We start from the raw sequence: 25,803 nt of genomic DNA on the forward strand, positions 1-25,803 counted from the left end.
AAAGTGTGTGGTGCTGAAGGGTAAATTTCCCATATGACTGTTATGGCTGTTGAGCGATCTTGTCGGACACTCTTCAAGATCGTTGGTCGCTTACAGCCGATTGTCAATAGAAGATCAACGGGCCGTTCAGCTTTCTCGTCCCCGCAGGCTGAGTATCAAGCCTCTGGTCTTGCTGTTCGCCACTAACAGTTTTTGTTTACCATAGCGTTTCAATGACCATGGTCACTTTCACGAAAGACGCCGCCTGACTGGTGCTCGCGACCGTATCATGGAATATTCAGCTACTATCATAGGCTCTCTACGCGACGAGGACTCAATAATTTCAGACTACCATCTCCCTGTCGTCCAGATCCCGCTCCATGAGCTTTGGTGGTTTGCAGGGTGCTCATAGCCACTGTCGGTCATATTGTAGCTTGTCAAGGCTACGAAAGATCACGCATCTTTCATCAGACTTGTTGGCGGGGCTGCGTATCATGGCACCGGCAGCTGACTGTCAGGTCAGTCGACTCGGGTGTTGTGATACCTTTGGTACATTGTTTATCCGGCACCGGTGGGGCTGAAGACCAGCTATCCAGCGGGGAGGGCAGAGAACGTCTAGCGTGGTGCACATCTCGAGAGGAGACCGAGATAATCTTATGTAATTCACCAGCTCCTCGGTCCTTTGGAACAACAATGTCAATGCTGGCAGCAAGGTAGGTAAGCCAAGGTTCGATGGCTGAGGGGCGAACCCACTCACATCAGAAGTACGGGAAATAGACACTCCAGGGAGTAGACAAAACGGTCAATTTGGTTAGGGATATTCACGGCATGCTGCTCAACAAGCTGGAATGGGTACGTCGCAGCGCGCACAATGCCGACCAGACAGAGGCCCGAGAGGCGTATCTCAGTCGACCATAACAGATACCTCAAAACCGGTCGCATGGAGGAAACGATCAGCGCCGTCTGATACGCCTTCCGAAGGAATCCGATCAGCAAGACGGAGCTGTATGTTTCGGCGATGGCAATCGAGCTAAAGTAACCGATATGAAGGAAGTTGATCGCCCTGGTCAGCGGCACCGACCCGTCGAGGATCTGGATCGCGCGCATGGTGGCGATGGCGATGCGTATGACCACCACCATGCTGAGCGCGGTCCAGAAGGTGCTCTTGTAGAAACACCGTGCGCGTCCATGGAGCATGTGCACCAGGATCTGATAGCTGTACAGCGGCAACCCCGCTTCCTGGAGCTGCAGGCTTGGGTCAGCTCTCGCTTCCCGCCCCCAACGCCCGGGCCGGTCACTCGCCGGAGCACGAACTTACCAACCAGAAGATATCTGCGAAGACGCTAGCGATGGCCTCGGGTAGCGGTGCACTGGTTGTATAGAAAGCATAGTAGCAGAGACCGTTTGCGACCGCACAGGCGATTGATGTGCACAACGGGACCGCATGTAGAGGACTGAAACGGGTGATCGCAATGGCCCAAAGACTAATTCCGGTTAGGCAGACGCCGATCGTGCTCAAAACCGCGACGCTAGATTCAAAGTACGGGAGCAGGTACTGTTTCTGTTCAAGCTGTACATTGGATCCCGACGACATGATCACGACAAGCGCATTTGATTGGGACTTTCCCGCGATCAACACTGTTCAAGCACGGGGGAGCAGGCTTGTCTTATTCGAGCCTGAGACAATAGTAACTCCTAGCGGTGAGCGAGCAGCACCACAACAGAATCGAGCAGCTGGAGCATATGGACTGTTCCAGGCTGGTCCGGACAATGTCCCGGAAGGCATGTATTGTAGTCATCGATCTACGGCGCGCCCAATCCCACAGCCGACTAGGGCCCAGCAGGTGGGTTCTGGGGGATTTTCCGGATGTGGTAAGGCTTTTACACCTCTCGATCAGATCCAACTCCCAAGGTCACCGGTGGAGCTTGGCCCAAAGCGGCAAACCGACAAGCGTCGGTGGAGCGATCCGCCGAAACGGATGATGGGACGCCCCGTAACCATTTTCGGCCGTAAGATCTATCTTCTACAGCCAACCATAATCCAAGCAGTGTTGCAAGCTTTTTCCGCAAGTGGAACCCGATCGACGCAGTCATTCTTGGCGATCTATCCCAGAGACAACTCCATAGTGATGGACGGATTTGCCTTGCCGGTCGAGTATGACCCTCTGTGGCGGGGAGAGATTATCGCGCATTGTGTGCAAACTCGTTGAGAGGGGGGCCAGTCTAGAAACAAATGTACGCGTCATGCAACTGAATGCCACTTTGCGTTTGTCTGGACAGGATCAGGCAGAGCGCTAACCAGTCGTTGGGTTACGGAAGCAAAATCACTCCCACGTACAGCCACCAAGCCACCAGGTTCTTTTCCACCCGCCTTGGCAGGAATGCTTGACTTCTAGTCCCGTGACGCGGTTGCCGACCGGAGCAGGTCTGCGCCTCTGGCTGCTATCGATGGTCACGTGGATAGGGAAGGGGCTCAGTAATGGCCGTGCACAGGGGCATCATCGTAGCAGACAATAGTTGCGCAGTTCTCTCTCTACGCTTCTGATGCATTGGGAATATTCTCTGGTCATTCTCCTGGGGGCCTGCGCGGTCAGCGTGGACGGCTCTCCCCAGGTCGATCTGGGCTATGCTCGCTACCGTGGGGTTCGACTGCCTGCCGGGGTGGATGAATACCTTGGGATGAGGTACGCAGCACCACCCCTGGGCCAGCAAAGGTTCCGTGCACCAGGGGATCCGAGCAGCACATCATTCATTCAGGATGCATTCGAGGTAGGCGACCCTCCATCGCATTCCCATCAAGGCGCGTATTGACAGACTGGGCGGCGGCGTAGTTTGGGCCAACCTGCATCGGCGTCGGAGAGGAGATAAGCCCGCTTGTGGGGGAAGACTGTCTGTTCATCAACGTGTTCACCCCCTCCCACGCAACCACCCTCTCCAGACTGCCGGTGTGGGTGCACATTCAGGGCGGCGGTTATGCATCCAACTCCAACGCCAACTTCAACGGGACGAACGTCATTCAACATTCGGGCTACGACCTCGTGTTCGTCAACTTCAACTACCGTGTCGGGGCCCTGGGATTCCTGGCCAGCGAGGAGATCCGGCGGGATGGAGACCTGAACGTGGGATTGCTAGACCAGCGAAAGGCCCTCGCATGGGTCAAGCAGCATATCAGCCAGGTAGGTCACGGTCCGAACTGCTATAGCGCAGGCGCTGACCTGCTCGGTTGTAGTTTGGGGGCGACCCGGACCACGTTATCGCTCATGGTGATTCCGCCGGCGCGGGTTCGGTAACGCATCATATGACCGCGTATGGCGGCCGAGCGGAGGGACTCTTTGCCGGTGCGGTGCTGGAGTCTCCATTCTGGCCCACACTGCGCACGGTTGCCGAGATGGAATTCCAGTACACACGGTTTGTACATCGCGTTGGCTGCTCGGATGCATCGTCTGCCTTGGCGTGTCTTCGGTCTGCGGACCTGGCAGCGATACAGAAGGGCAACGTGGTGGACCCATTTCCAGACGCCGCCGTGGATCCGCCCCCGCTGTGGTATTTTCTGCCCGTCATTGACGGTGCGGTGGTGCAAGACCAGTTGTCTCGGCTCTTCGATCAGGGCAAGACCGTGAAAATTCCCGTGCTCGTTGGTGACGACACCAACGAGGGGTCGACCTTTGCTTATAACGCCAGCGACGCGTCTGACATGTCGCGGTTTCTCAACGCCAACTACCCAGGGCTGTCATCTGCCAGCCTGGCCGCCATCGGTGATGCATATCCTCGCATGCGACCCGTGGCGGATCATGCAGCCTATTTCCCGTCCGCGTCTGCCGCCTATGGTGACGCTGCCTTTACGTGCCCGGGCAATCGCATCGCAGCGTCCATGGCAGATCACCTCCCGTCCGGCAGGGTTTGGAGCTACCGATACAACGTGCGAGCCCCCCAGCTGGTCGATGAAGGCCTGGGTGTGCCGCATATCTTCGAGCTGAGCGCCATTTTCGGAGTCGGCTTCGCCGGTAATAGCGAGATCACGAGCTACAACGGGATCAACGCGAATGCGGTCGCCACCGTGATGGACTATTGGATCAGTTTCGTGAAGGCACTGGATCCGAACCCTCGCAGGCGTAGCCAAGCACCGCGCTGGGAAGCGTGGAAGCCCGGCCTGGGGCAACGGCTCAAAATACAGACAAACACTACCGCGATGGAGCCAATCCCGCCGCAGCAAGCGGATCGATGCTCACTGTGGAGCGCACTGGCGCCGGAAATGGAGATTTAGTCAAGGGCTACGAGCGGGTTCCCCGGCATGATCCCTCTCGTTCCCGGTATGTTGTATGTCACGGGGCGGTCCAGCTCCAGCCCGCCCTTCAAGCTCACACTTCCGCACCCTCTACTCTTGCTTAGAATGATATGGACATGTTCGAAGCTTTTTATCGTTCCACGGCAACATACAATGTTGTTAAGAGGCAGCCCTCACCAGGCTCCGAACTACGAAATATCATAGACGGTTACAGTAGTAAGACCAGTGTCAGGGTTGCCTTGACTCTGATAGCCACATTGCAGGAGCTTGACTCGTCTATTGTTAAAGCGAATCTACATAATCAAGAGCATTATATAGTAGATGACCGAGCAAGACCCAGCACGTGTACACGGTCCTTATGCTGGAAAATCAGGCATGCATATGCCGCTCACTGTAACGGCCCCTGCTTCATCGCCTGCGGCATTTGCGATGTTGACGAAGCCTGCACAAGCAAGATCACCGCTCCGTGCTAGTTGGCTGTCAACATAGCTTGCGGCACCTCTGAAACCATCCTGGCAACCCTCGATGGTCAAAGGTGCCGAGTCCGTGCAGGAGGTCAATTGGTCATTGGCAGTGAACTCCAACGATCCGAAGAAGTCGTTACTCTCGACAGAGGGGTTAGCGCACCTGGAACTGGAGGTTAGCCACCGCCACCGTTCTGGAGGGAACCATCCCACATACCCATCCTTGACAAGGGCCTCACAGGCCGATTGGAGAGAAGATGAGGAAATACCCGGATGCCCACAGCGCTCCGTAAAAGAACAATAAACAATGGTCTTGTAGCTGGATTCGACAATGCTGCCCCAACCAACATTGTTGGTGGCAGTGGCACGGACTTGAGAAGGGCCTGTATCAGACGCCGAACCTATGTCGTCTCTGGAGCCTGTGGATGTTGTATGGAGCGTCGTGGATGTCGAAGATGTCTCCACTGTCTCCGTATCAAGGGCGGCCGTCGAGGGAGCATCGCTCTCTGTTACAGTAGCCAGTGTGTTCGAAACAGTAAGGTCCTGTAGGCTCCGGGAACGCCAAGGAGACGTTGATGTGGTATGTACACGGAGCCACGAGTCAGAGCCAACCGGGTTTGGAAGCCATGTTGCTGACGCTATCATTGCTAGGGCGCTGGACACCGTAGGTGTATCCGCTGGTCTTGTTGACTGGGGACCTGTCCCTGCGGCGGTGGCGCTAGGCAGAGTCGGACTAGCGGGCGAGCAGAACAACCCCTGCTGAAGCATTAGCACATGCGAGACCACAGTCAATCCGCCCGTCTGCCTACAAGGCTCGCAGAGCAAGTTGCTGAAATGACACTGCCGGTCCAGTCAGCAGCCGAGAAAGACGGTCCCAGACCGCCCTGATTCATGCTCGGACTGGGATTCTCGATCGTCTTATGTACGGTATGTGGCGTGGCACTTGCCTGGCCTGGACTTGGATGGCTGGTGGAATGAATTTTCGATGTTGGGAGCTGGTCAGATTCGTGTTCAAGAATAATGTGGATATCGAAGCAGGCCATGTATATCTATCACGAGTGTTTAGGAGTCCGTATGAGTGCAGATCCAGGTGCAGGGTTAAATCATTATAGGTCATACCAAAAAGCCGTCACGATGTCTTTGGGTCGTATTCCACATCCAATACACCGTGAGAAGATCAGTGGCCTGTGCTGGGACCTGAAACGCGTGCTGACATTCCGAACCGGCGTCAGGCGGGAATGCATATTCTGCCAGTTCTGCTGTCTTAGCATCCACAGCAGAGCTGTCGTGATCTCCCACCCTGCTTTTCTCGCCCGCCTGCAGGGGGGATTTTCGAAGCTCGGCCAGTGTGGTTTGATCAGGCACGTCGCGGATGTTTGCGCCGTACCAGTGAATCTCCCCCATAGCGGAACCATTGTGCCATGTGCCTGGCGCATAGCGCGGACATATCAACGAGCCCGGCAGTGCCTCAAGCCGAGGCCATTGGCGCTGCTGGAGCGGCACGCGTTGATTGTCTCCGCAAACCAGGGCCTGTGGACTATCGTCGAGGATGGGGTTGGTCCCGCTTGTGCCCGGAGCTAGTTGCCTCAGTGTCTACTGTACAATGGCTGCAGTATCATCCGGAAACATACTGAAATTGCGCACATATCCTGGCTGGCCCTCCGGTAGGCCGTGAACAGCGTCCATAATCTGCAAGCTCTGTTTTGTGCTTAGTGACGTCTTTGATAGTTACCGCCTAGACGTTCGCTTACCTGGATCCATGCCCAAACAAAGGGAATGTAGAGAACGAACACAAACGGCAGGGCTAGGTGGCTCGTGTGAAGCATTTTTTTTATTGGGGTTTCGAATTATTGATGCCAGCAAAGCGAGAGATGAGCCAGCGGTCCAGAGGGTAGGAAGGGTGCAGCAGGTATGTATGGGCTCATATATCCTTGAGAATTCCAGCTCACGAAAGTATTCCTAGTCCCATTAAGGGAAACAAAACCGAATCCGTACACCAATTCATATCAGTCGCTACATCTACGGAATGAGTGGTGCCCTCACTGGCTATCGACCTCTGAAAATGCGTTGTGAGAGATGACGGCTGTGGCTTTTCAGGGCTCATTGACTGGAAGATCTAGCCATGGGGCGTTCTACTTGGTAGTTCTTACAGTAATACTGGAATCTCACAAATCAGCTACAGGTCCACCGTTCTTGTAAATGGCTGAAGGCAGGCACTCCATAACAAGGCAGCTATTGCTGTTGAGCATGTCGCCTTCTTAGTATTGCCGAGTAAGTCACTGCATAGTATGCTCGCAGGCGAATATCTGCAGGACAATGGAAGAATCAAGTTATCTGAACCAGCACAGATTCCACCTCCCTGTTTCCCATCTGTTTCAGGTACTATATGATGCCTAACGTCCTAACTTGGACTTGTGCCCAGAAGGCATTTGTATATGTGTCATGGCTTTGTTCTAGCCTGCCAGCCCATTATGCGAACGGTGGGACCGTGGGCTTTGCTGTAACAGTCCCCGGTCCGAACTTTGTGCTTTTCCTCATGCCAAGTACTCCGATTACATAACACATAACAACAGTCTGCATGGAAGGTGGTGGGTCACTTTTCTCGGCTATTGTGGATTCCCGAGGGTATATAGCGTATCGCTCGTGATAGGTCCCGAAATGATTAGAATGACATGAGCCCAATTCAGACTCGCCATTGGAATGCGATATTGATCTTGGCCGGTCAGAGGTTATAGTTTACTATGCGGCTGGGTATGGTTAGTTTGCGCCTGGTTATCTTATCATTTTGGATTAGACCTGTGGATGCCCTCTTGGACCGTCCCACCGCCGTCTCCCATGAGTCAGCTTGGTACCACCCTGGTCCTTTACTCATATGGCAGAGTCAGTGGCCGACATGGACATGCTATACAGTTTTTATTCCAGTTAATTTTGGTTGTATCACTGGTCTGCTTACAGTACATACTGATCTGTCCATAAGCAGGTTTCCAAGTTGAGACTGGCAGTACAGTCAGAGTAGGCATTCGTCGCGATCCGTCCATAATGGTGGAGTAGATCGAGTCAAGAAGCGCCTTCTCTGTTCTACTCTTAGTAGTAATCCAAGGACAATTTCCAAACTCTCCAAGCTGGCAATGTATCAAAGTTCACCTAGTTCATCATGGGTAGAATACGTGAGCAGATGCTCCATGTGAAATCACTGCGATTCAAATCCTACAATGTCCCGGACAGGGGAATTGCGAGAACAGCGCTAGTTTTCACAGTAACACGATTAATCACCATTATATAATGCCATCCTCCCAGCTGTTCACAAGGGTTTCATCATCTTCGCCACTATAAAACTGGAAGCCAAAGAGTTCAATTAGGATTAATCCAAAATATATCGATAGACATCAATGCTCCCGAAAAGCACAGGCAGCCGCTACCCCACAAGATCGAATGTGGCAACAGGGCCTTCGATCACTGCTGCTACCACCCCCCCAGGAGTGTCGTGCCTGTTGAGCGACCCCGCCCAAGCGACCCCGCCTAGTGCAGTGGACAGCGTGGACTCGAACAGCGTCGATCCTGAAGCTGCCCCGACTGACAAAAACAACAATGAGGCGGACTCTGCAGGAGATCCATCCATCAGGCGAGCCGGTGGACGGGCAAAGCTGAATAGCTTGGCTCGGGCATTCCCAAAACCTCCCGGCCAGGGGCCACCAACAGCTTGGGCCCTGGATGAGGATGCCGCTGTCATTGCCATGCACGATCATGGAGAGAGGTGGGAACAGATTAGTCAGCATTTACCTGGCCGCACTCCCAAGGCATGCGAATGCCGGTACGCCTTCCTCCGACACCGGCCTGAGTGGAACGAGAGCTGGAAGAACAGCATAGCGTACTGGTATCAGCAGTGCGTGACCCGTCATTCCCCAGATACGGTTGACTTGGCGAGCTGATCCTCGTGCCTTGTACAGATACAAGTCGGAGCTTTGGGCTCACGTAAGCGAGAAAACACGTCTTCCCGAGCGCGATATCGAAGCCCTGGTGTGGCACCTTGGACCATGGGAGATCGCGCGCCGCGCAGCAGCTGCACAACACATAGCTTGAGAGGGCTTCCTGCGTTGTCCTATTAAAATCCTGCTGTCTGGCGCAGATACATTTCCACTATGATCTTAGGTCCTTTGTAACAACCAAAGAAGTCGATGGACAATTTGCGGCCGGGCGGTGGCAATCCATACTGAACTGCACGAAGGATTTTCTATTACCAACTGCCAGTGTAGTACGCATCCGTACTACGGCCCCGCATTGCACAGTTTTGAACCGTTCCAGTACTAGATTATATGTCAGACGAGTTGTGTTCGAACCTTAACCAGGTGGTACGCTAGCCTGTCAAGACTCGCTGGCACATAACCGGTAGGCTCTGTCCGGTAATAATACGTCTGTAAGATTACGGTATCTTAGATCCAAAAGCCCAGAATCAGCATTCTAGGAACACTCAAAGGTTGGAAGCTAGCCCGCTAAGCGAGATGCCTTTCTTCCCTTTTCTATACCTTGCGGCCATTATATTACGGAGAGTTTAGTAACTCCAGGTCGTATAGAGCCAAGTTGGTAGGCAAGGATCGATTTTCCACATAGGTTCCACAATACCTTCGTCAACCGTACCGGACAACTGCTACCTCAGCGCCCCACCGTGAAACGCTTTCAGCTCACTCGACAATCTCAGGATGGATCTTACTAACTACATACTAACAAAGGAACCTGAAAGATCATGTAAGTCCAAGAACCGTGTTTATAAACTGTTGGCTCTAGCGCCTAACCCATATCCCTGGTGGGTCTCCATGGTGAGTAACGTATGGCCCAATTGTGCATTTCTCAGGATTCCTTTGCGGCACAGACGTTCTCCATGATGGCGAATGTCTTCCTCTCCAGAAGCTCCAGTAAGTCAAACAGTGCACCTTTCCGTTCTTCAGATTCGCTCCTAGCGAGGACATCAAAGGAACCGCTGGATTCTTTTGGACAAGTTATATACGCATAGTAGTGAGTTTTCGCTGGAAGAGGTTAGCATCATTAGAGGGGTAAGTGATGGATAACAGACCGTAATCACCCTCCTTTTCGACTGTTTCCCTCCCAGTTATGAGTTCGGTTTCAGAGATGTCCGGAAATACTACTCTCGCATTCGCTTTGATTGACTCTCTGTTAACTTCTAGTCCACCAAACCCGGGCCCAGCATTAAGTACCTAGAATCTGCTGACGGAGCATCAATGCGTTCATCGTATCAAAATACCCAAAAAATCCCCCTCCAGGATAACCTGTCGCTGAATTCATATTGGAACCGACAGAGTTGGTATATCCAAATCCTGGACGTATACGAGCCGTGTGGGGTAATGGCAAACGAAGATATTTCTGCAGGTTTACCGTCCATCAAATAGCTAGTGGCCACGTGATGAATGGCTTTTCGTTGGTCCTGTGTCCTGGGGCATACCCAGCCTCGCCATAACAACATAGAATTCATTTACATTCCTCCATGTGCTAACATAGTATTGGAGTAGCATATATTGGCATTTCGGGTTTGAAAACAGCCCATTGTATGAATAATATGGTATCCACTTTCTAGCTCCTCTGTAGGTCGTCTTCCACATGAGAAAGTCAAACCCCAGTCTCAGGATACGGTATACCAGGAAAGGCTTTCCAAGGCCTTCATCTCTTGAGTACGGCTCAAACATAGCACACTATTCCAGCACCTAGTAAAGATACTATAGCTCAGCTACGTACATTCCGAGTCTCAGGAAGTCTTATAGTACCTGCCCGCTAATCCAAACGTACCATCGCACTCTAAGTATGAAGTTCGTGAGTAGAGAATGGCTTGTACAGGACCCTAGGTACAGTACAGTATCGTAGTACTGCTTTTGCTTGTCTTAGAGAAAACCGACAATGTGCTGCAGCGGGATACAGTATGTATTGCCGACACCAGAAATATAGATGCAGAGGCGCGACACGAGGACCAGACAGGCGTCACAAAGAAGGCAGTTGTTTGCAGATTGTTGGGGAGCCATGACTGGCAGCACAGAGCGCAGTACACATCATCCACCGCTGTACCATCCACGATAAATATACCGTTATCATCGTCGCCTCGGTGGCGACTCTCGGTTCGGGTAGGATTCCGGGGCATAGCCAGTTTACTAGACTGACAAGACACGTGACAATGTAGAACCCAGCGAGCACTACACCGTCTGCACGAGATAGGACCGACTGGTCGATACATCGGTCGTTGCGGACAAGGTAGAGAACCAGACATATACTGATTCCAATGAGGGTCACATTCCGGATTAGCCCAGGGTACAGCGGGTTTAGGTACAACAGAACACCCTTCACCACAAGAACAAAACACGAAAATTGGTTTGAATGAATGCGCAGAAGTAATAGGATCTCTGCAATCTTAACTCTCAAATACTAGAAAGGTAAGTATAAGGTTCGAATCGAAACGAACAAGTCTGCATACCTGAGCCCACGTAGCATCCATGATACTGTATGTCCGGATTAAGAGCTTGAGAGTAGTCGGGAACGAGTCGGATGGGCCCCCTTTATAGCCTTTCCCGTAGATGTAGGGGATGCCTGTTCCGTACACCCCATCCTGGGATGTACAAGCCACGGCGTCGGGTGTGGGTCTGGTCTAGCACTTCAACTGTAGATGCTTGCGCGAATATTACTGTCCTGACCCGTTGATCCAGGAATACGGCATAAATAGCCTTACGTTCAGGTACAACCTAGAGTAGAAGATCTCTGCTCCCAGTTTGCAGAGGCACTGCGCCGCCCTGAATGTTTTTCTGAATAATCGGCACCACTGGGCTGTACGCAGTTCCCCAAGATACGGTACCATGCGGGTTTCGAAGAAAGGGAGGGGAAAGCTCTCCTCCGGTAAGCAGCATTCTGATAACGTTGTCGATGGTGCTGACGGTGAGCATAGGCCCAAAACGTCAACCGTCACGGATCTCACACGACCATGAACTCCGCCCACTGTCTCTTCACAGCGAGCCGGACGATCGCGCGCGACCAGAACACAATGACTCTCCGGCTACAGTCCAGATAGTCATACCACCAAGTCATACAGACGCCGCCCATTCTACAGCACCTTCAGGAGCCCTGGAGGGTCTGACGACCACGGATGCTACCAGGCTCAGCAGCCGACTGCTCACGAAGAGGTCGACAACTCTTCAGGACCCACAGAACAGTTGCAGTGGAGAGCGCAGCCATACTTCATTTACCCGGCTTGGGTCTCGTCCGTTCACCTGCGTATTCTGTCTTGAAAGCCATGTAAATAGCCTGGTGGCAGTTCTCTGCGGGCACGTCTTCCATCGGGCTTGCCTTGAAGAGTATGTGAAACGGACATATGAAAGCCAAGCTCAGGAGACGCAGTTGGTGAGAGTCACATGTCCCAGCTGCCGGGCGGCATGCGTCGGCTATGCTGACAAATCAGCTGCGGACCACACACAAGGGCCTGTCTTCACTTTGGAACCGCGGCAGGCGTGGACCATCGACATGGAAGGGGTGCGTTTATACGTGTAAAAAGCCTCCGATAAATCATATGGATCGTATTGAACTCAGAGGGCGTTGGTTGTATACTGGATTAAAAAGCAATTGGATTGATCATCATGCAATTACACAAACTAGACCAAGGGTACAACAGTACTACGCTCTTACACCATATTTGCAACCGCGTGTACGGAGCTGCTTACAATAGTCCAGCTTGTAACGTTACCATCCACCCTTCCAGCCTTCCTGATGATGTATGCATTGAGACTCTTACTGTAGGTAATTGCACTGCTACAGTCGATGACTATTTTACTCTGTAGCACGACTGTCATGCAATAAGGATATATTGGCTGGTCCGGCTATGGAGAGGGCAACCGGCCACAAATATATATGTCGCAGAGCTAGTAGCGCAGCTGCTCCAAAGAGCATCATCCCCACACTTACATATATATATCTAGCCACAACAGAAATCATGTATGACGTCACATTGAATGCTACATTGGTACATTGTCGCTGTTGTCCATATGTACTGTACACTCCGGGTTGGGACCTGTTTGGCCATCTCTGTCAAGGTATCCTGAACATGGCAGTCCCAGACCAGGAAGATGTAATCGTCGCCGCAACAGCGTAATGCAGATCAACTCATTCAGAAGCTCCCTAACGATTGCCCCGACAACGGGACGTTGAGAGGAGTACAGTTCGTGATATAGTCTACACGCTTCTGGGTATGTTTACCTGTTTACCCACATCAAGCACGCGCCCGCGCGTACGGCCGCCCGTCACTTAGCATGGTTCCGCCAGACCGCGCTAGATCAGATCCGGAATAGCGTATGACGCGTAGTACACTATTTGCCTTGGGAGCTCACGTGAAATGCTGTTTGGGTCAGCGTCAGTTACGTGAGTTTGACTGTTGGGTTCCGACCTAATTACAAGATGCTTGATTATCCGCCACCTATCAACCTGCTACCCTGTAGACTGACCCCATTGACTTGGAATATTCACCAGTTCACCGGTTCACCGGGCATTATATTGGGCATTTCCGTTGATGCCAAAAACGTTGATCAGAATGATTGGCCGGGCCTATAATGGGCTGATCCGGAATTTGAATAGGATGTCGACCTGGACGAAAAAAAAAAAGTCTCTCTACTTACAATGCAATGAGGGCTATAGCGACTACCAGTGGTATCTGCCTTGGGACAAAGGCGGTCATTAGTTGATATTGTAGACACCCTGCGGATCATTTGACGTCTATCCTGGCATGGAGGCGACGAGATTGAGGCTGGTCGGGCTGGTCGGGCGTGCCCTGGGACGCAGCAGGAACGGCGGCGGTAGCCAGAAATAGAACGCGGGCTAGATACCCAGAGCACCACGACTCTGGCGGCTGCCAATGCAAGCCATGGCATGATACGGGCGAATATATAGGCGCGTCACGGTCTCCTGGTTGAGGATCCGACCATGGCCTACATGCTGTACGGCACGTGCGTCTGTTTGTCTCCGGTCCGGTCCGATGCGGCTCGCGCCCCAGACAGCCTGGCTGGCTCTCGTGGCGGAGGAGGCTGGTGCCTCCCTGCTGTATGATGCGACCCGGCCGAGGCAGCTGACGGCGGCAAGCACCCCTCGGCGCCCCTCACAGGCGGCCTTGGTTTGCTTCCTGGGCCGGAGCCGGAAAGACCGAGCGCTACGCTACCTGTTCCCGGACAACCCATCACGCAAAGTCGGAGGGTTTAACCTGCGGGTCGATCACCGCACGTGGCCCACAGAACGACCGATTCTCTTCGCTGATGGGGATCCGCTCCGGGACTGCCAGTTGCCCGACACCGAGCTGCTGGCCCGCGACGAGCCGATCCCCATTACCTGGAGCTCTGACCCGGCTCTGCCGCTGCAGGACGTCATTGTCGCAAGGTGCTTGCTTCCCTTTGCTCACGTCACATGCATCTTTGCTGCAGACCTCGGGGGACTGCCCAGTGTTCGCCGCCTCTTGAATCGATGGGCGGTAGCAGGCCGTGATGCCACGCGGCCGTCGCTGCAGACGCGTATCATTGTCCTGGTTGACGCGGACGAGGTGTCCGAGTCGGATGGGCAGGCCTTGTTCCAGCAACTGGACGGATCAGAGCTGTACGCGAGCGTGCATCTGCTTCCGGTGTCACGGGGCGACGTGCTCTCCGACGAGGCGAGGTATCGCCCGGTAAAGGAAGAGATTCTCAAAGCCCTGGACCGGGCGACCCGGGAGCGAGTGACGACACAGACATCTTTCTTGGCGTGTCATCTGGCCCGCTTTCTGGAGGGTGCTATCCGCCACACGGCTCAGGACCACCAGAAGCCGTTTGATCTGATCGCAGCGGGCCGCCCCCAGCCCCGACCAGCCGAGTGGGCTGCCTGCATCGGGGACTTTCTCGAGCAGACGCAGGCCATTGGCTCCGAGACGCAGGACCAGCTCCTCGCCTCGAGTCTCCTGCTGGACGCCTACCCGCCGGATACTCACGGTAAGACCCCCCACGCGCGGCTGTCGGGTCGTGCACATGCCCCGATCTCTTCGACCACGCCCGGCAGTACATATACTGGGCGGGCCAAGGCTGACTTGCGCATCCAGGATTCCACCCGCGCGATCTGTTCCGCCAACGCTACCGACAGCCCTGCCTGGACGCGCTGCGGGGGGTTGCATGTTCCGCTACAGCCACGGCTCGCGCCGACTCGATCGAGTCACGGCTGGTTGACGCCCATGCATGCCTGCTGGACCAGGACGTGATTCCGTTAGCGCTCCATGTGCAGCACCTGGCCGAATGGCGGGCGATTTTCGAACGTCTCCACAGCAACCGTACGTGTTTGGGTTGCCTTCTGTGCCGCCCGCAACATCCGCTGGCCTGTGGCCATGCCCTGTGTGACCGCTGCATCGAGCGTTACGGTCGACCCGCCCCGCGGAGAGAGTCGGCCTTTGTCGTCGAGACCTGCCCACTGTGTCAAGCTCCATGCGTCACATCGGTGGTTCTCTTGCCTCCCACCGCGGCTGTGCGTGCCCTCGCCGTGGATGGGGGCGGCGTTCGTGGCGTCATCCCCATCCGAATCTTGCTGGGCCTGCAACTCATCCTGGGGCCCAAATGCTCCCTTCCGGGGCTGATTGATGTCGCATTTGGCACCAGTGCCGGTGAGGATGGCAACACAACCTGTCCTTTTCCCTGACCATAGTCCCCAGCGCGTGGCACATTCCCGTTTTGGGTGACTGACACCTGTACCGCAGGCGGGCTGATCATACTCGACATCTTTGCCAAGCACAGATCCGTGACAGACTGTCTGGAGGCTTTTCAGCGCCTGCTATTCCACTTCTTCCAGGGTCCACCATGCAGTCGTCTGTTCTCATGGCCACGCCGCATGATACGCAGTGCCCTGGGCCGAGGGCTATACGACGCGAACGAGCTCGAATCGCTTCTCCGCGCCCACTATAGCGATACACAGCGGCTTTTCAGCCCAGAGAGTAGGTTAGAGACCAAGGTCGCGGTCACCACCACCACTGAAGACGGTACGGCACTAGTGACTAATTATAAAGCCGCGACACTGCGGCCCCGCAATGTTGGTGCGTGCACGGTATTGTGACTTCGTTTTACGTGTTCCTTGCACTGGACGGTCGGGAAGTTCCTCAGTTCCTTCCTGACCGGGTGGCAACCTCATGTAGCTCTGACCGCTTTGTGCTTGGCTAACTCAGTAAACGTCACGGCCAGGCTACCGTAGTGTGCTTGCGAAGACGCCGGAGGAAGAGCCGTTGCTCTGGCAGAGGTCAGCATCCCCGCTTCTACCGCAACCCAGGCTGCGTGACTGACAGACTGGATGTAGTGCCCGCGCCACATCTGCCGTCCCCCTGTAGGTGGCACCCCAAATCAGTGGCTGGTCCGGTGGTTGCGAGACTGGTCGGCTGGCTGACATGCCTTAGGCTTTTTCGCCCGCTGGTGCTGCCCGCGCTGGGCGCCTGTTGGGACGGGGGCCTGCGGCACAACAACCCAGTAGCGCTTTGTCGCCAGGAACTGCAATACATGTGGTCCTGGCAACCCCCACTTGGTATTCTCATTTCCATCGGCACGGGTACGCGAGGATCCCGCGCGAACAGTCCCGGTCCCGAACGGTCGTGCGCACCTGCCCCCCGTAGCCATTTCGTCTGGCCGGTGCTGCGTAGCTTCCTCGAGACCATGGACGGCAAGACATTGTGGGATCGCTTCCGCAACCAGGCGGCCGCGGCTGACCAGGACGCCTTGTCTCGACTGGACATCTGCCTTGCGGGACCGGAGCCCCGCCTTGATGCAGCCCATGCCATGGACGATCTCATCCGGCAAACCGTCGAACAGGGGGTGGGGAGACAGGGGCGCCAGTGCCTGCTGAGGCTCCTCGCGCAGAGTCTATTCTTCGAACTGGTCTCCGTTCCGGAGCGCGAGACGGGCACTCCGTCGTACTGGTGCGTCGGAACCATTCGGTGCCGGGTCTCCGGCGAGGTCTTTCTGAGCGCTATCCAACGAGTCGATGCATGCCAGATGGACTACGTCGTTGGCGGCAAGCCTCTGGGCATCAGCGTCACGGATGGGGCCACCTGCGCAAGGTGCGGGCGGTATTGCGTCCCTGTCCGGTTCCGCGTCCGCCGTCTGAGCGACACCGTTTCCCTATCACTCCGGCTGGACGACGGGCGACAGGTCCCCGTGGGCGGGTTCCCTAACCCGATGGATTGGTTTCTGCATCGGCAGGGATTGTCGCTTGCAGACGGCGTGACTGAACCTGGAGCCGCGTCCCGGGACGAGTGCGTGGCGTGTGAGCGCCGACTTGCGCTGCGGCGGGGTCTGCGGGTAACCCGACTGAAGGCCAGGCGGATGGTCCAGATTGCACACGCAATAGCTTGTGCAGCAGAAGAGGCCCAGGTTACTTACGAATAATGGCCTTTTGCACAAGAAGCTTCGGTGTCAATGGGATTACGCAGGCAGGCCAACCAGCGAGCTGGGCCGTGTTCTGTGTGCGACCACTGTTTTTCATTGCAAGAATTTCTAGTGTAGTCTGTTCACCGGCTGTCCGCGAGATCTGCTGGGTGCTGCTTTTGATCGGACCCGCAATCCCCACTGCTGTATTTTGTTGAGTCATTTGGCAAGCGAGTGTTCTCCCCTCTTTCTCGTTCAATTCTTGCAGAATTAACGCGAGTCGCTTGTATGATGCCGTTCAGTGTAGTAGAGTTTGTCTAGACTTCTGTAATCTATACAAGAAAATTTACTCACACTAGTGTGTGGCTGAGGCGAACACCGGGACTTCCTCTCTAAGCTAGCCGGCTACGGGTAATCACTTGTTCCCACTCCTGTGCTTGCAGTGGCGGCCAAGCAAATCAATTCCCGGCTCTACTGTACCTCTGGTACGATGTATATTAACCGCCTACCGCAGCAGGCACCAATCTCCATGGATCAGTCGCTAGGAAGCCCCACGGGGATTTGCGGGCCCGCTCATGAATGGCTTACAAATGCGGCGGATGATGTCGTCGAGTAGAGATGATCGACACCGTCCGATGCCACGTTCCGCAACAGCTGAAAACTCAATTGTTCCCACACAATGTATGCTATTGTTGATGAAAAGTTTCACGGAGAGGAAATCCGAGATCCACGTGGTCTTCTGGCCGAGTCCACTTGCGGAGCGGGCACCCGCTGCTGATCTGCTTCCTGATCCTACGGTATCCCGGGTTGGCCATCAGATGTCTTGAAGGGGAATAGCGCAATGGGCAATTTCTGTCAACTAGGCCATTCTAGACGTCGGCGTTGCTGCCAGCGAGCTTGACCGGTGAACCGGACGTAGATTTGGCCACCCATGTGGTCGAAGAAGCTTTTCCCAACACTTCTGAGCCTTGGAACTTGGGCAACATTGACGCTTATCATACCGGGATAGAAACTGCTCTTTTCATGGCTCCCACCCGTCCAGGGATCTTGAACACGCCCATTCCTGCAGGGCTGGAAGAGACGTCATAGCCTGGCACATTTTCTGCTGCATCATCCCACGCGGTTTCATCATTCACGAACGTATCCGGAAAATGAACGCTGGAGCAAAGACTACGGATGCCGGACTAAACAGTGCTTGTGAGTCCGTAGTCACGGGTAGATCTGTGGGCCCTGCCGATCCTGTTTGAGATGCAAGAGGCAGCAGGATTCCCACCACACGCTATCCATGGTTGTCAACATTGGATCTTGGGGCTTCTCAGCCCTAGCCGCTAATTACCACTAGCGCATGGGTCTTCAGACCTTATCCCCATCTACTGCCCCGCAGTCTCCCAGGCAGTGTTATCGAAGGCCGTTGAAACGCGGCGAATGGCAGCAGTCGACAAGCAGGGATTGTGTGTGACACCGGGGACTGACGTCCATATGTATATTCCGCACAGGAAAGATATGGAAGGCGATGTCTTCCGTTGCCCAGCTGGCTATGCTGTAAGTGACGGCCGGGGTTCTGGGATGAAGAAATATTTCCGATCTGGCCAATTCCATAAGTGCCAGAGGAGGGAGCCGTTGGAGGTAGTGCCATCTTGACAGGAAGTTCGCCAATGTAACTTCACCATTTTAATCATGTAATAATGGTGCGGGATTTGTGAAAGGTACACTGCAGGAACCATGGTACACATACTCTCCTTGTCCCTCCCCCGCCCCCGGCTGGAAATAATGCGGCGTCCTGCACCCTTAATCGGGTCCGATGGCGGCGTTGACAGATACCAACAAGCAGTGTAAAAGGAGCTCTCTCAGACACGCATGGTTCGCTATAAGAGCGTCGATCTTCTCGCCGACTGTGTCGAGACCAGGAATATGCACCCAGCTTTAAAACCAGAAGAATGGCCGTGATTGATATCACAGATGCCACAGCAAAGGACTGCGAATCTAAGGAGACCTCTGGGTCTGCGGGGCAGCTGCATATCGGGTGTTGTGTTTGGACGTTTGGTAAAGCTCCTACGCGGACCCGTGGTGGCCAGCGAGATATGGCCTCTAAGTTGGAACAGAGGAGATACTGGGAGATTGCGGTGAGTCCAGATGGTCTCATGGCCTTGGGGCGCAACTGACGGGCCACTGGTAGAAACCTCTGGTCGTGGAACTGTGCGGCCAGTGGACTGAAGGGTGCGCAAGCACAACGTGTACCGCAAACATCTTGGTAGGTCGGACGGCCCTAGCTCGCTTGGCTCACGTCCAGGTGAGACCTTGTCACAGGCCGTGGATCGGGCCTCGTCAGAGCAGAGCATGCTGACCGTGCCTGTAGTTGAATTATCTGCGTGATATGTATGAGGAGTTTCAGCCCTGCATGGCGCTGTTTCCGACCTCGTCCAACCCACTCGACTATGTCCAGGCCATCGAAGCCCACCTCAGCGATATTGCGATGACCAGTCCGCAAAACCCACTGCCGGGACTGCTGGCGGGTTCTAAACGCAAGCTGGAGTGGATCGACACATCTGCAGCTCCTACCGAGAGAGCCGTGGCCCGCCGGCGAACCGCCGATATCAATCAGGTCGACGCGGTCGCCGGTGGACCGGCCGACCATGTCTGCAGTAGGCAGCTCGGCCCGTTGGTCACCGAGTGGCAGCACTCCATCCCAAGCTTCCACGAAGGCGGGGATGTGGAGGGACTGACTTGCGTCTTGCCGGAACTGGACGATGAGGGTAGCGTCGGTAGTGGTAGCGGGACCGGCGGCCGGGAGGAAGATCGAGGTTGCGGGCAAAACCAGCTCGCTTCGGTCTGTCAGGGCTCTATGTCGGATACGGATGAGAGCGACAGGAGTACGGCCGATGGCCCTGAGCAACAGTCTGGGCGCGACGATGCATTCGTAGCGTTGGAGGCCACGGATCTGTGCGGTGGCCCGCTCGCCCAGCCGGGCGCGGGGGCTGCCTTCGACCACTTGCTCCGGGAATTCCACGAGACCTCCGCGGACTCCATGCAGCAACCTACCCCGTCTCTTGATGGCTCATCTGAGAGCGTCCCCGGGCGGTCCGGCTCCCGCTGCGGAATTACATTTATTGATGCCGAGGCCCCGGAACGCGCACGCCTGGATCCATTGTTTGTTCCGCAGAACACTCAATGGCCGGAGCCGCAGATGCAGCCATCATGGTCTACGGGGCAGACGCCGATTGACCCTGGTGATGTCGCGCCCTTCTCGCAATCGTCCTCCCCGAGCTTGTCCACAGCCGACACCGCCAGGCTGGCAGACAGCTGGTGCCTTCCGGAAAACATCAGCCAAGCCATCTTGAATGCATTCCCTTCCTCCCCAGTGACGCCTGGCATTCACGAGGGAACGGTCACGAATGCGACCATGGCGGACGGCCGGCATGACAGCCCAGACCGGGATGCTGGAGCCGCTTGGCAGGGTGAATGGGCTGCGCTGCGCGATACCCTGTCGCGCGGCCTGTCGGAGGACGACTCGATCTCAGTCTACGGAGCATCCTTGACGCGCGCCCATGTGAGCCGGTTGCTGGCTGAACTGCGCACCCCCGGGGGTCTCTCAGACTTCAGCGTTGACCTCCTGGGGGAGCGGCTGGCCCGGCAGCACCATGCCCAGAATCTGCGGATCGGGGACGTGGGGTGGAAGGACCAGCTCCACCGGGGTTCGCTCCGGCTGTACCCTCTCCCACGGACGTTGCTGTTGCCCGACAGCAGGCACGGCAACTGGTCCTTGATAGAAGTCCAGACTAGCACCGGGGCCGTCGTGCACTACTCCTTTGCCTCCAAAGAGCCGTCCGCGCACGATGTTTCGCGCCCACAGGCCTGTTCCACCTGCCAGGCCGCCACAACTGCCTTGTCCCAGCATTTGCGCGAGTGCCAGCAACCCTGTCCCGAATGGCAGGTAGACCATCAGTGCCTCGGGTCCGATGGGGAGGTGAATCGCAGTGAGACCCGCTTCCTCTGGACCATGGCGCAGCGGGCAGGAGGGCTTCCCGTGCAGGGGGATCCCCCGGACACCTTCCGGTCCAGCCTGGCCCAGACAATTGTCGCGGAGGTGCTCCAGTCCCGTACCAGTCAGCCACCGTCACTGGTTGGTGGGTTGACCGGCCTGTCACGTCACGAGAAGGCGGAACGGCGGTGGTCTGCCGTGACAGGACGCAGTGGAGCTCTGGATCTGACCAGCACGTGGCAGCGAGTGGCACAGATGCCGCTGGGCGGGGTACCCATGGGATGGGAACAAGCGGATCGATTGCTTCAGCTGACATTCAACATCGCATCACCTGCGGTCTTAGTGGGGATCAAGCGCCAGCTGTCACATTTGCGGGCCCGAGAGCACGATACGACGCGTCCCTTTGGCCGCAGCGCGGCGGGCGTGTTTGAGGCGGGCCTGTGGCACAAAAGCAATGAGCAATCGTCTCGGATTGGGCTTGCGTTGACCTGCTGGTATGTCCACGATCTGCGCCAGCAGCATAGCCAGAGGGGCTGCCCGGACCCGTTGGGCCAGACCGTCGGGGACATCATCCAGGGCCTCCCGGCGGACGCTCGGGATTATCGCCAGGTGGAGGAGAAGGTCAAGGAGTGGAGCAAGCGGGCATGGCCGTGGAAACAGCTCGCGCGTATCGCTGGGTCTCCTAACATTCTCTGCTTCCTTCCCCAAGGCGTGGGCTACTTCTCCGGCGAGGAGGGATCGTCCATGACGGACTACCGCACGCTGAAAAAGACCCAGTTTGAAGCCATGGAGGCGGTCCTGCAGCAGTTCCGGCCCCGGTTGCTGCAGAATATTCCCCCGGATTTCTTCGAGATCTTCCTGTACAACCGCCTGCCAGCAGCCCGGTTTGCGTTCGAACAATGGATGGACGAGGAGATGCTGCATGAGCCTCTTGATTCCAGCAAATTCGACCACGCTTTTGACCCGCAGCCAAGTTGACCTGCCCTTTGTAGCTCTAGCTTCAGATACTCGGTCCGTGTTAGAATGAGTGTCCTGCAGAGGAGCGTGGAACATCCCGCGCGTCTCTGTGCGTTGATACGCTTATTGATCTGTGAGATGCAGCCAATACTTTGGAATGTTGCAGCATTAATTACAATATCGTACTGTGCAGCGCCTTATAAGCCATGCCTGAATTTGAATTCTTCCACTATGAGTTTCCCGAATTCTAGACTGTTCATACCGGAATGCGGCATCCGGCATCTGGATCAATCTATACTAGCACGCGGTAGTAGAAATCCGAGAGGCACTCCCATGCATTCTAGATGCAGTGGTAGTGTGAGATAGCATGGCACGGGATTGCAAGGTTGCTTGCTATCAGCCATGTGTGTGGGAACGGCCTTGGCATCCAGAGAGAGTGCGTGCCCTCATATGGGGCATCGCCGCTGCATACCATCATATGGATTTACGGTTCTCGAGACGTTAGTTGTGGGACTGATCTACATGAAAAGCGCAGCCTGGCTCCATTAGAGACAACGCCTCTCAAGAGATCCTTTGGGATATATTTGTTCCTGCCGAGGCCCACAAGCCAGGTACGCGGACGCCACGGTATAAAGGTATCGTAACCCAGCTGCTTCGAGGAGCCAACAGGCCCATCTCGGCGCGTGTACCTTCCTAGAGCCTCGCTGTTACCTCCTGGTGTGACCACATCTCAGCCAAGCTCTCTTTTGCACGATCCCAAGAACACCTACCACCTCCTATGACCAGCATGTTGCTGCTGGACCTACCGGGAGAGCTCTTACTTTGTGTCATGGACCATCTGGAGCGGGCCAAGGACATCCATTCTCTGTGTCTCACCAATTCGCATGTACATCGACAGCTGCTACCGGTGCTCTATCGCTTCAACGTACGGTTCGAAAACAGCTCGGCGCTGCACTGGGCGGCGCGTTATGGTAAGCTGGAACTTGTCCAGACGATGTGTTATTACCGGGCCCGCGTCAATGTGTATCTCCATGGCTACACACCTCTTCATGTTGCCGCAATGTTCGGACAGGCACCCGTTGTGAGATGGCTGCTTTCGTACGACGGCATTGATGTCAACTGCCGCGGCGAGGGACTGGGCTTGACCCCGCTTGGTGTAGCGGTGCGGAGGGAGGATGTAGAGGTTGTTCAGGTGTTGCTTTCAGATGCCCGTACGGATATCAACGCAGGAAGCCGAGACAACAAGACACCGCTGCTGGATGCCATCAAGCATCGGCACCTCGTCATTCTGCGATTGCTTCTGGCCGATGCGAGAATTGAGATGCATCCACAGGGCCAGTCAGCCTCGCCATTGATGTACGCCATGCGCAAAGACTTTGGCTGCGGCGGTCGCGCGCTCCTAGCGCATGGCGACATTGACGTCTCAGCACGAGACTTGAAGGACCGGACGGTTCTGCACTATGCTGTTCTGCACAACGATGACGGACTTGTGCAGCTCTTGCTTCAGAAGCAGGACCTTGATGTGAACGCGCAGGATTGTCTTGGTATGACCGCCCTGCATCGTGCCATCATCAAAGACAATAGACGAATCGTCGCCCTGCTCCTGACACGCAGTGACCTTGATGTCTCGCTTTGCGGTGCCGATGGGCACTGGAAGATATACGAAGAAATGCCGCCATTATGTCTGGCCGTTGCCCTCCGCAGGAACCGCATCTGCCAGCTTCTGCTGGAAGCCCCTACGGATGCCGATGTGCGCACGGCCAGCGGGAATTCCCCCTTACATCTAGCCGCAGGCATGGCGGATCTTGATTTGCTCACGCTCTTGCTCAACCAACCAGACATCAAGCTAAACGGCCGGAACGACGACGGGTTCACAGCTCTGCATGAAGCCACAACCCGCGGGTACCTGTCCGTTGCCAAGCTGCTCCTCGCTGCGCCAGAGGTGGATGCAAATGTGGGAGATACATGTGGGCGGACCGCACTCTGGTGGGCGACGAAGCGCTCTGACGAGATTCTGACAAAGCGGCTGCTATGCGAAGACGACCTCGATCTTAATGTTGTAGGCCGGGATGGATCAACATCCCTCCATCATGCGATCCAGTACCGGAACCGAACCATAGCACGGCTACTTCTCTGCGAGGAGAGACTGGATATCAATGTACCGGGCATGACCGGTTGGACTCCACTTGTGTGGGCCGTGCATCAAGCAGACATTAACATGGCCAGACTGTTGCTTGCGAGAGACGATCTGCAGCTGGATCCAATCTGCGCGGGAAACGCATCGGCACTGGGCCTGGCAGCGGGACGAGGCCACACCAAGATTGTGAACTTATTCCTCGAGCACCGGGATCGCTTGGACATTAATCTCCCAACCCTGGCAGGCGAGACCCCACTATGCCGGGCCGCGGCAGCCGGGCATCATGATGTGGTCGATCTCCTCCTTCAAGATCCTCAGCTGGATGTCAACCGGGCGGACCTCATTGGACGCAGTCCGCTGTGCTGGGCGGTGTATGCGGGACAGTTCAACGTTGTGAGACGTTTGCTTCAGGACAGAAGAGTCGTGATTGAAGGGGATTACTTCCGGCGACCAGCACTGGCGGCCGCTCATGAGATGGGACATGCAGAAATTGCTGATCTTCTTAAAGCATATAGACTCGGATGACAGGTGGTACCGGCATCCTGGAGCGCGGGTAATCTGATCGCCATCGGGCGACTCCTGATTACAGTACTACATGTTATCATTCGGAAACTTACGTTACATGACTGATGTTAGCCAGAGCACAATCACTTAGATGCAATACTCAGAGCATGCGTATGTTACTCGTAGAAGCCCCCGCCTCATCCAGTCAGACCTTATGATATAGTCTTTTTCTTTTTCGTATCAGTGATTATCTCTACTGGACTAGGTAGAGCCGGCGTGCAGAACTCTATCTCGAAGTACAGATACGGCTTTGCCGCTCTCAGTGAATAGTCCCAGAACGGACCGCAGCCATAATATATGCTGTACTGGTAGTAATCCTACACATTAATCAACTGAGCCTAGGGGAGGCAAATGGTGAATTGACAAACCGTCAAGTGAGCGTCAGGTGACCGGTCACGTAGGATGCTCACTCATGCTACTCATCATGTCTGAGCAACCGTGGCTAGGTAGAATCGGTACGAGGAGTAAGTCTTCGCTCCGTGCTTTCTGCACTATCACATTCAGTGCGTCGCAACACAGCTGCTTGCCCTCGCTAATGCAGACGTCATGTGACTGTGTGAGATGCTGTATGATTCCTGAGGCTCCTGTATTCCCTTCAAAAGTCGACTAGGGATAGTTGCTGGCATTACTTTCTGCTTCTCCGGTATAAAAGGAATTGACGTAATGACCCAGTAGTTGTACGGCGAATGTTCCCTTGGCTCCTCCGGGCAGTGCCCCCACCATTGGCTGGAGGCGGTAAGCCATGGGATTCTTTGCTGGAAGGAGTTAGCGTACTACGCAACGTGCGCTAGAGCATATCGAGCTTAGCGCACTGTCCAGATGCCCTACGAACCATTATGTTTCGCGCCCCATGTTGTCTCACATAGCAGAGCAGCCCAGCCACAGTCTCATGCGAAAGTCGAGTAGAGGAGGTCCTGGACTACTCCTGCAGCATGCGTCCAGTACTCCACCATGCCCAGAATCACATTCAGCCTTTGGAGATTTACAAACATGTTCTCATATCCATGCGAGATGATATTCAGCCCGACCTATAGACGTTAAGCGTCGTG

General features: G+C 55.2%; 10 protein-coding genes across 10 annotated transcripts; 7 read left to right on the plus strand and 3 right to left on the minus strand.

Moving 5' to 3' along the window:
• Positions 1–446: 446 nt before the first annotated feature.
• On the minus strand, positions 447–1,573 carry AKAW2_31510A (uncharacterized protein; the record flags this gene model as incomplete). The annotated part of the gene is made up of 3 exons (XM_041688143.1): positions 447–681; positions 737–1,224; positions 1,298–1,573. 3 exons carry the CDS (start codon positions 1,571–1,573, stop codon positions 447–449), a joined length of 999 nt encoding a protein of 332 aa, XP_041541957.1.
• Positions 1,574–2,523: 950 nt separating this feature from the next.
• Positions 2,524–4,243, plus strand: AKAW2_31511S (uncharacterized protein; the record flags this gene model as incomplete). The annotated part of the gene is made up of 3 exons (XM_041688144.1): positions 2,524–2,748; positions 2,811–3,155; positions 3,209–4,243. 3 exons carry the CDS (start codon positions 2,524–2,526, stop codon positions 4,241–4,243), a joined length of 1,605 nt encoding a protein of 534 aa, XP_041541958.1.
• A 377-nt stretch (positions 4,244–4,620) lies between these two features.
• On the minus strand, positions 4,621–6,554 carry AKAW2_31512A (uncharacterized protein; the record flags this gene model as incomplete). The annotated part of the gene is made up of 6 exons (XM_041688145.1): positions 4,621–4,891; positions 4,946–5,484; positions 5,538–5,777; positions 5,848–6,305; positions 6,360–6,426; positions 6,480–6,554. 6 exons carry the CDS (start codon positions 6,552–6,554, stop codon positions 4,621–4,623), a joined length of 1,650 nt encoding a protein of 549 aa, XP_041541959.1.
• A 1,563-nt stretch (positions 6,555–8,117) lies between these two features.
• Positions 8,118–8,808, plus strand: AKAW2_31513S (SANT/Myb-like DNA-binding domain-containing protein; the record flags this gene model as incomplete). The annotated part of the gene is made up of 2 exons (XM_041688147.1): positions 8,118–8,611; positions 8,676–8,808. The coding sequence occupies 2 exons, from the start codon at positions 8,118–8,120 to the stop codon at positions 8,806–8,808; spliced, it is 627 nt and encodes a 208-aa protein (XP_041541960.1).
• Positions 8,809–9,573: 765 nt separating this feature from the next.
• AKAW2_31514A (uncharacterized protein) lies at positions 9,574–10,026 on the minus strand (the record flags this gene model as incomplete). The annotated part of the gene is made up of 3 exons (XM_041688148.1): positions 9,574–9,749; positions 9,797–9,880; positions 9,939–10,026. The coding sequence occupies 3 exons, from the start codon at positions 10,024–10,026 to the stop codon at positions 9,574–9,576; spliced, it is 348 nt and encodes a 115-aa protein (XP_041541961.1).
• Positions 10,027–11,576: 1,550 nt separating this feature from the next.
• Positions 11,577–12,264, plus strand: AKAW2_31515S (uncharacterized protein; the record flags this gene model as incomplete). The annotated part of the gene is made up of 2 exons (XM_041688149.1): positions 11,577–11,616; positions 11,666–12,264. 2 exons carry the CDS (start codon positions 11,577–11,579, stop codon positions 12,262–12,264), a joined length of 639 nt encoding a protein of 212 aa, XP_041541962.1.
• A 1,474-nt stretch (positions 12,265–13,738) lies between these two features.
• On the plus strand, positions 13,739–15,408 carry AKAW2_31516S (uncharacterized protein; the record flags this gene model as incomplete). Its single annotated transcript, XM_041688150.1, has 2 exons — positions 13,739–14,714; positions 14,822–15,408. The coding sequence occupies 2 exons, from the start codon at positions 13,739–13,741 to the stop codon at positions 15,406–15,408; spliced, it is 1,563 nt and encodes a 520-aa protein (XP_041541963.1).
• An 845-nt stretch (positions 15,409–16,253) lies between these two features.
• Positions 16,254–17,138, plus strand: AKAW2_31517S (uncharacterized protein; the record flags this gene model as incomplete). Its single annotated transcript, XM_041688151.1, has 1 exon — positions 16,254–17,138. One exon carries the CDS (start codon positions 16,254–16,256, stop codon positions 17,136–17,138), a length of 885 nt encoding a protein of 294 aa, XP_041541964.1.
• A 1,916-nt stretch (positions 17,139–19,054) lies between these two features.
• AKAW2_31518S (uncharacterized protein) lies at positions 19,055–22,074 on the plus strand (the record flags this gene model as incomplete). Its single annotated transcript, XM_041688152.1, has 3 exons — positions 19,055–19,240; positions 19,294–19,368; positions 19,474–22,074. 3 exons carry the CDS (start codon positions 19,055–19,057, stop codon positions 22,072–22,074), a joined length of 2,862 nt encoding a protein of 953 aa, XP_041541965.1.
• Positions 22,075–23,848: 1,774 nt separating this feature from the next.
• Positions 23,849–24,715, plus strand: AKAW2_31519S (ankyrin repeat domain-containing protein; the record flags this gene model as incomplete). Its single annotated transcript, XM_041688153.1, has 1 exon — positions 23,849–24,715. The coding sequence occupies one exon, from the start codon at positions 23,849–23,851 to the stop codon at positions 24,713–24,715; it is 867 nt and encodes a 288-aa protein (XP_041541966.1).
• Between the last annotated feature and the right edge of the window lie 1,088 nt (positions 24,716–25,803).

Source organism: Aspergillus luchuensis, chromosome 3 (genome assembly GCF_016861625.1).
Source record: "Aspergillus luchuensis IFO 4308 DNA, chromosome 3, nearly complete sequence".
Taxonomy (NCBI): Eukaryota; Fungi; Ascomycota; class Eurotiomycetes; order Eurotiales; family Aspergillaceae; genus Aspergillus; species Aspergillus luchuensis.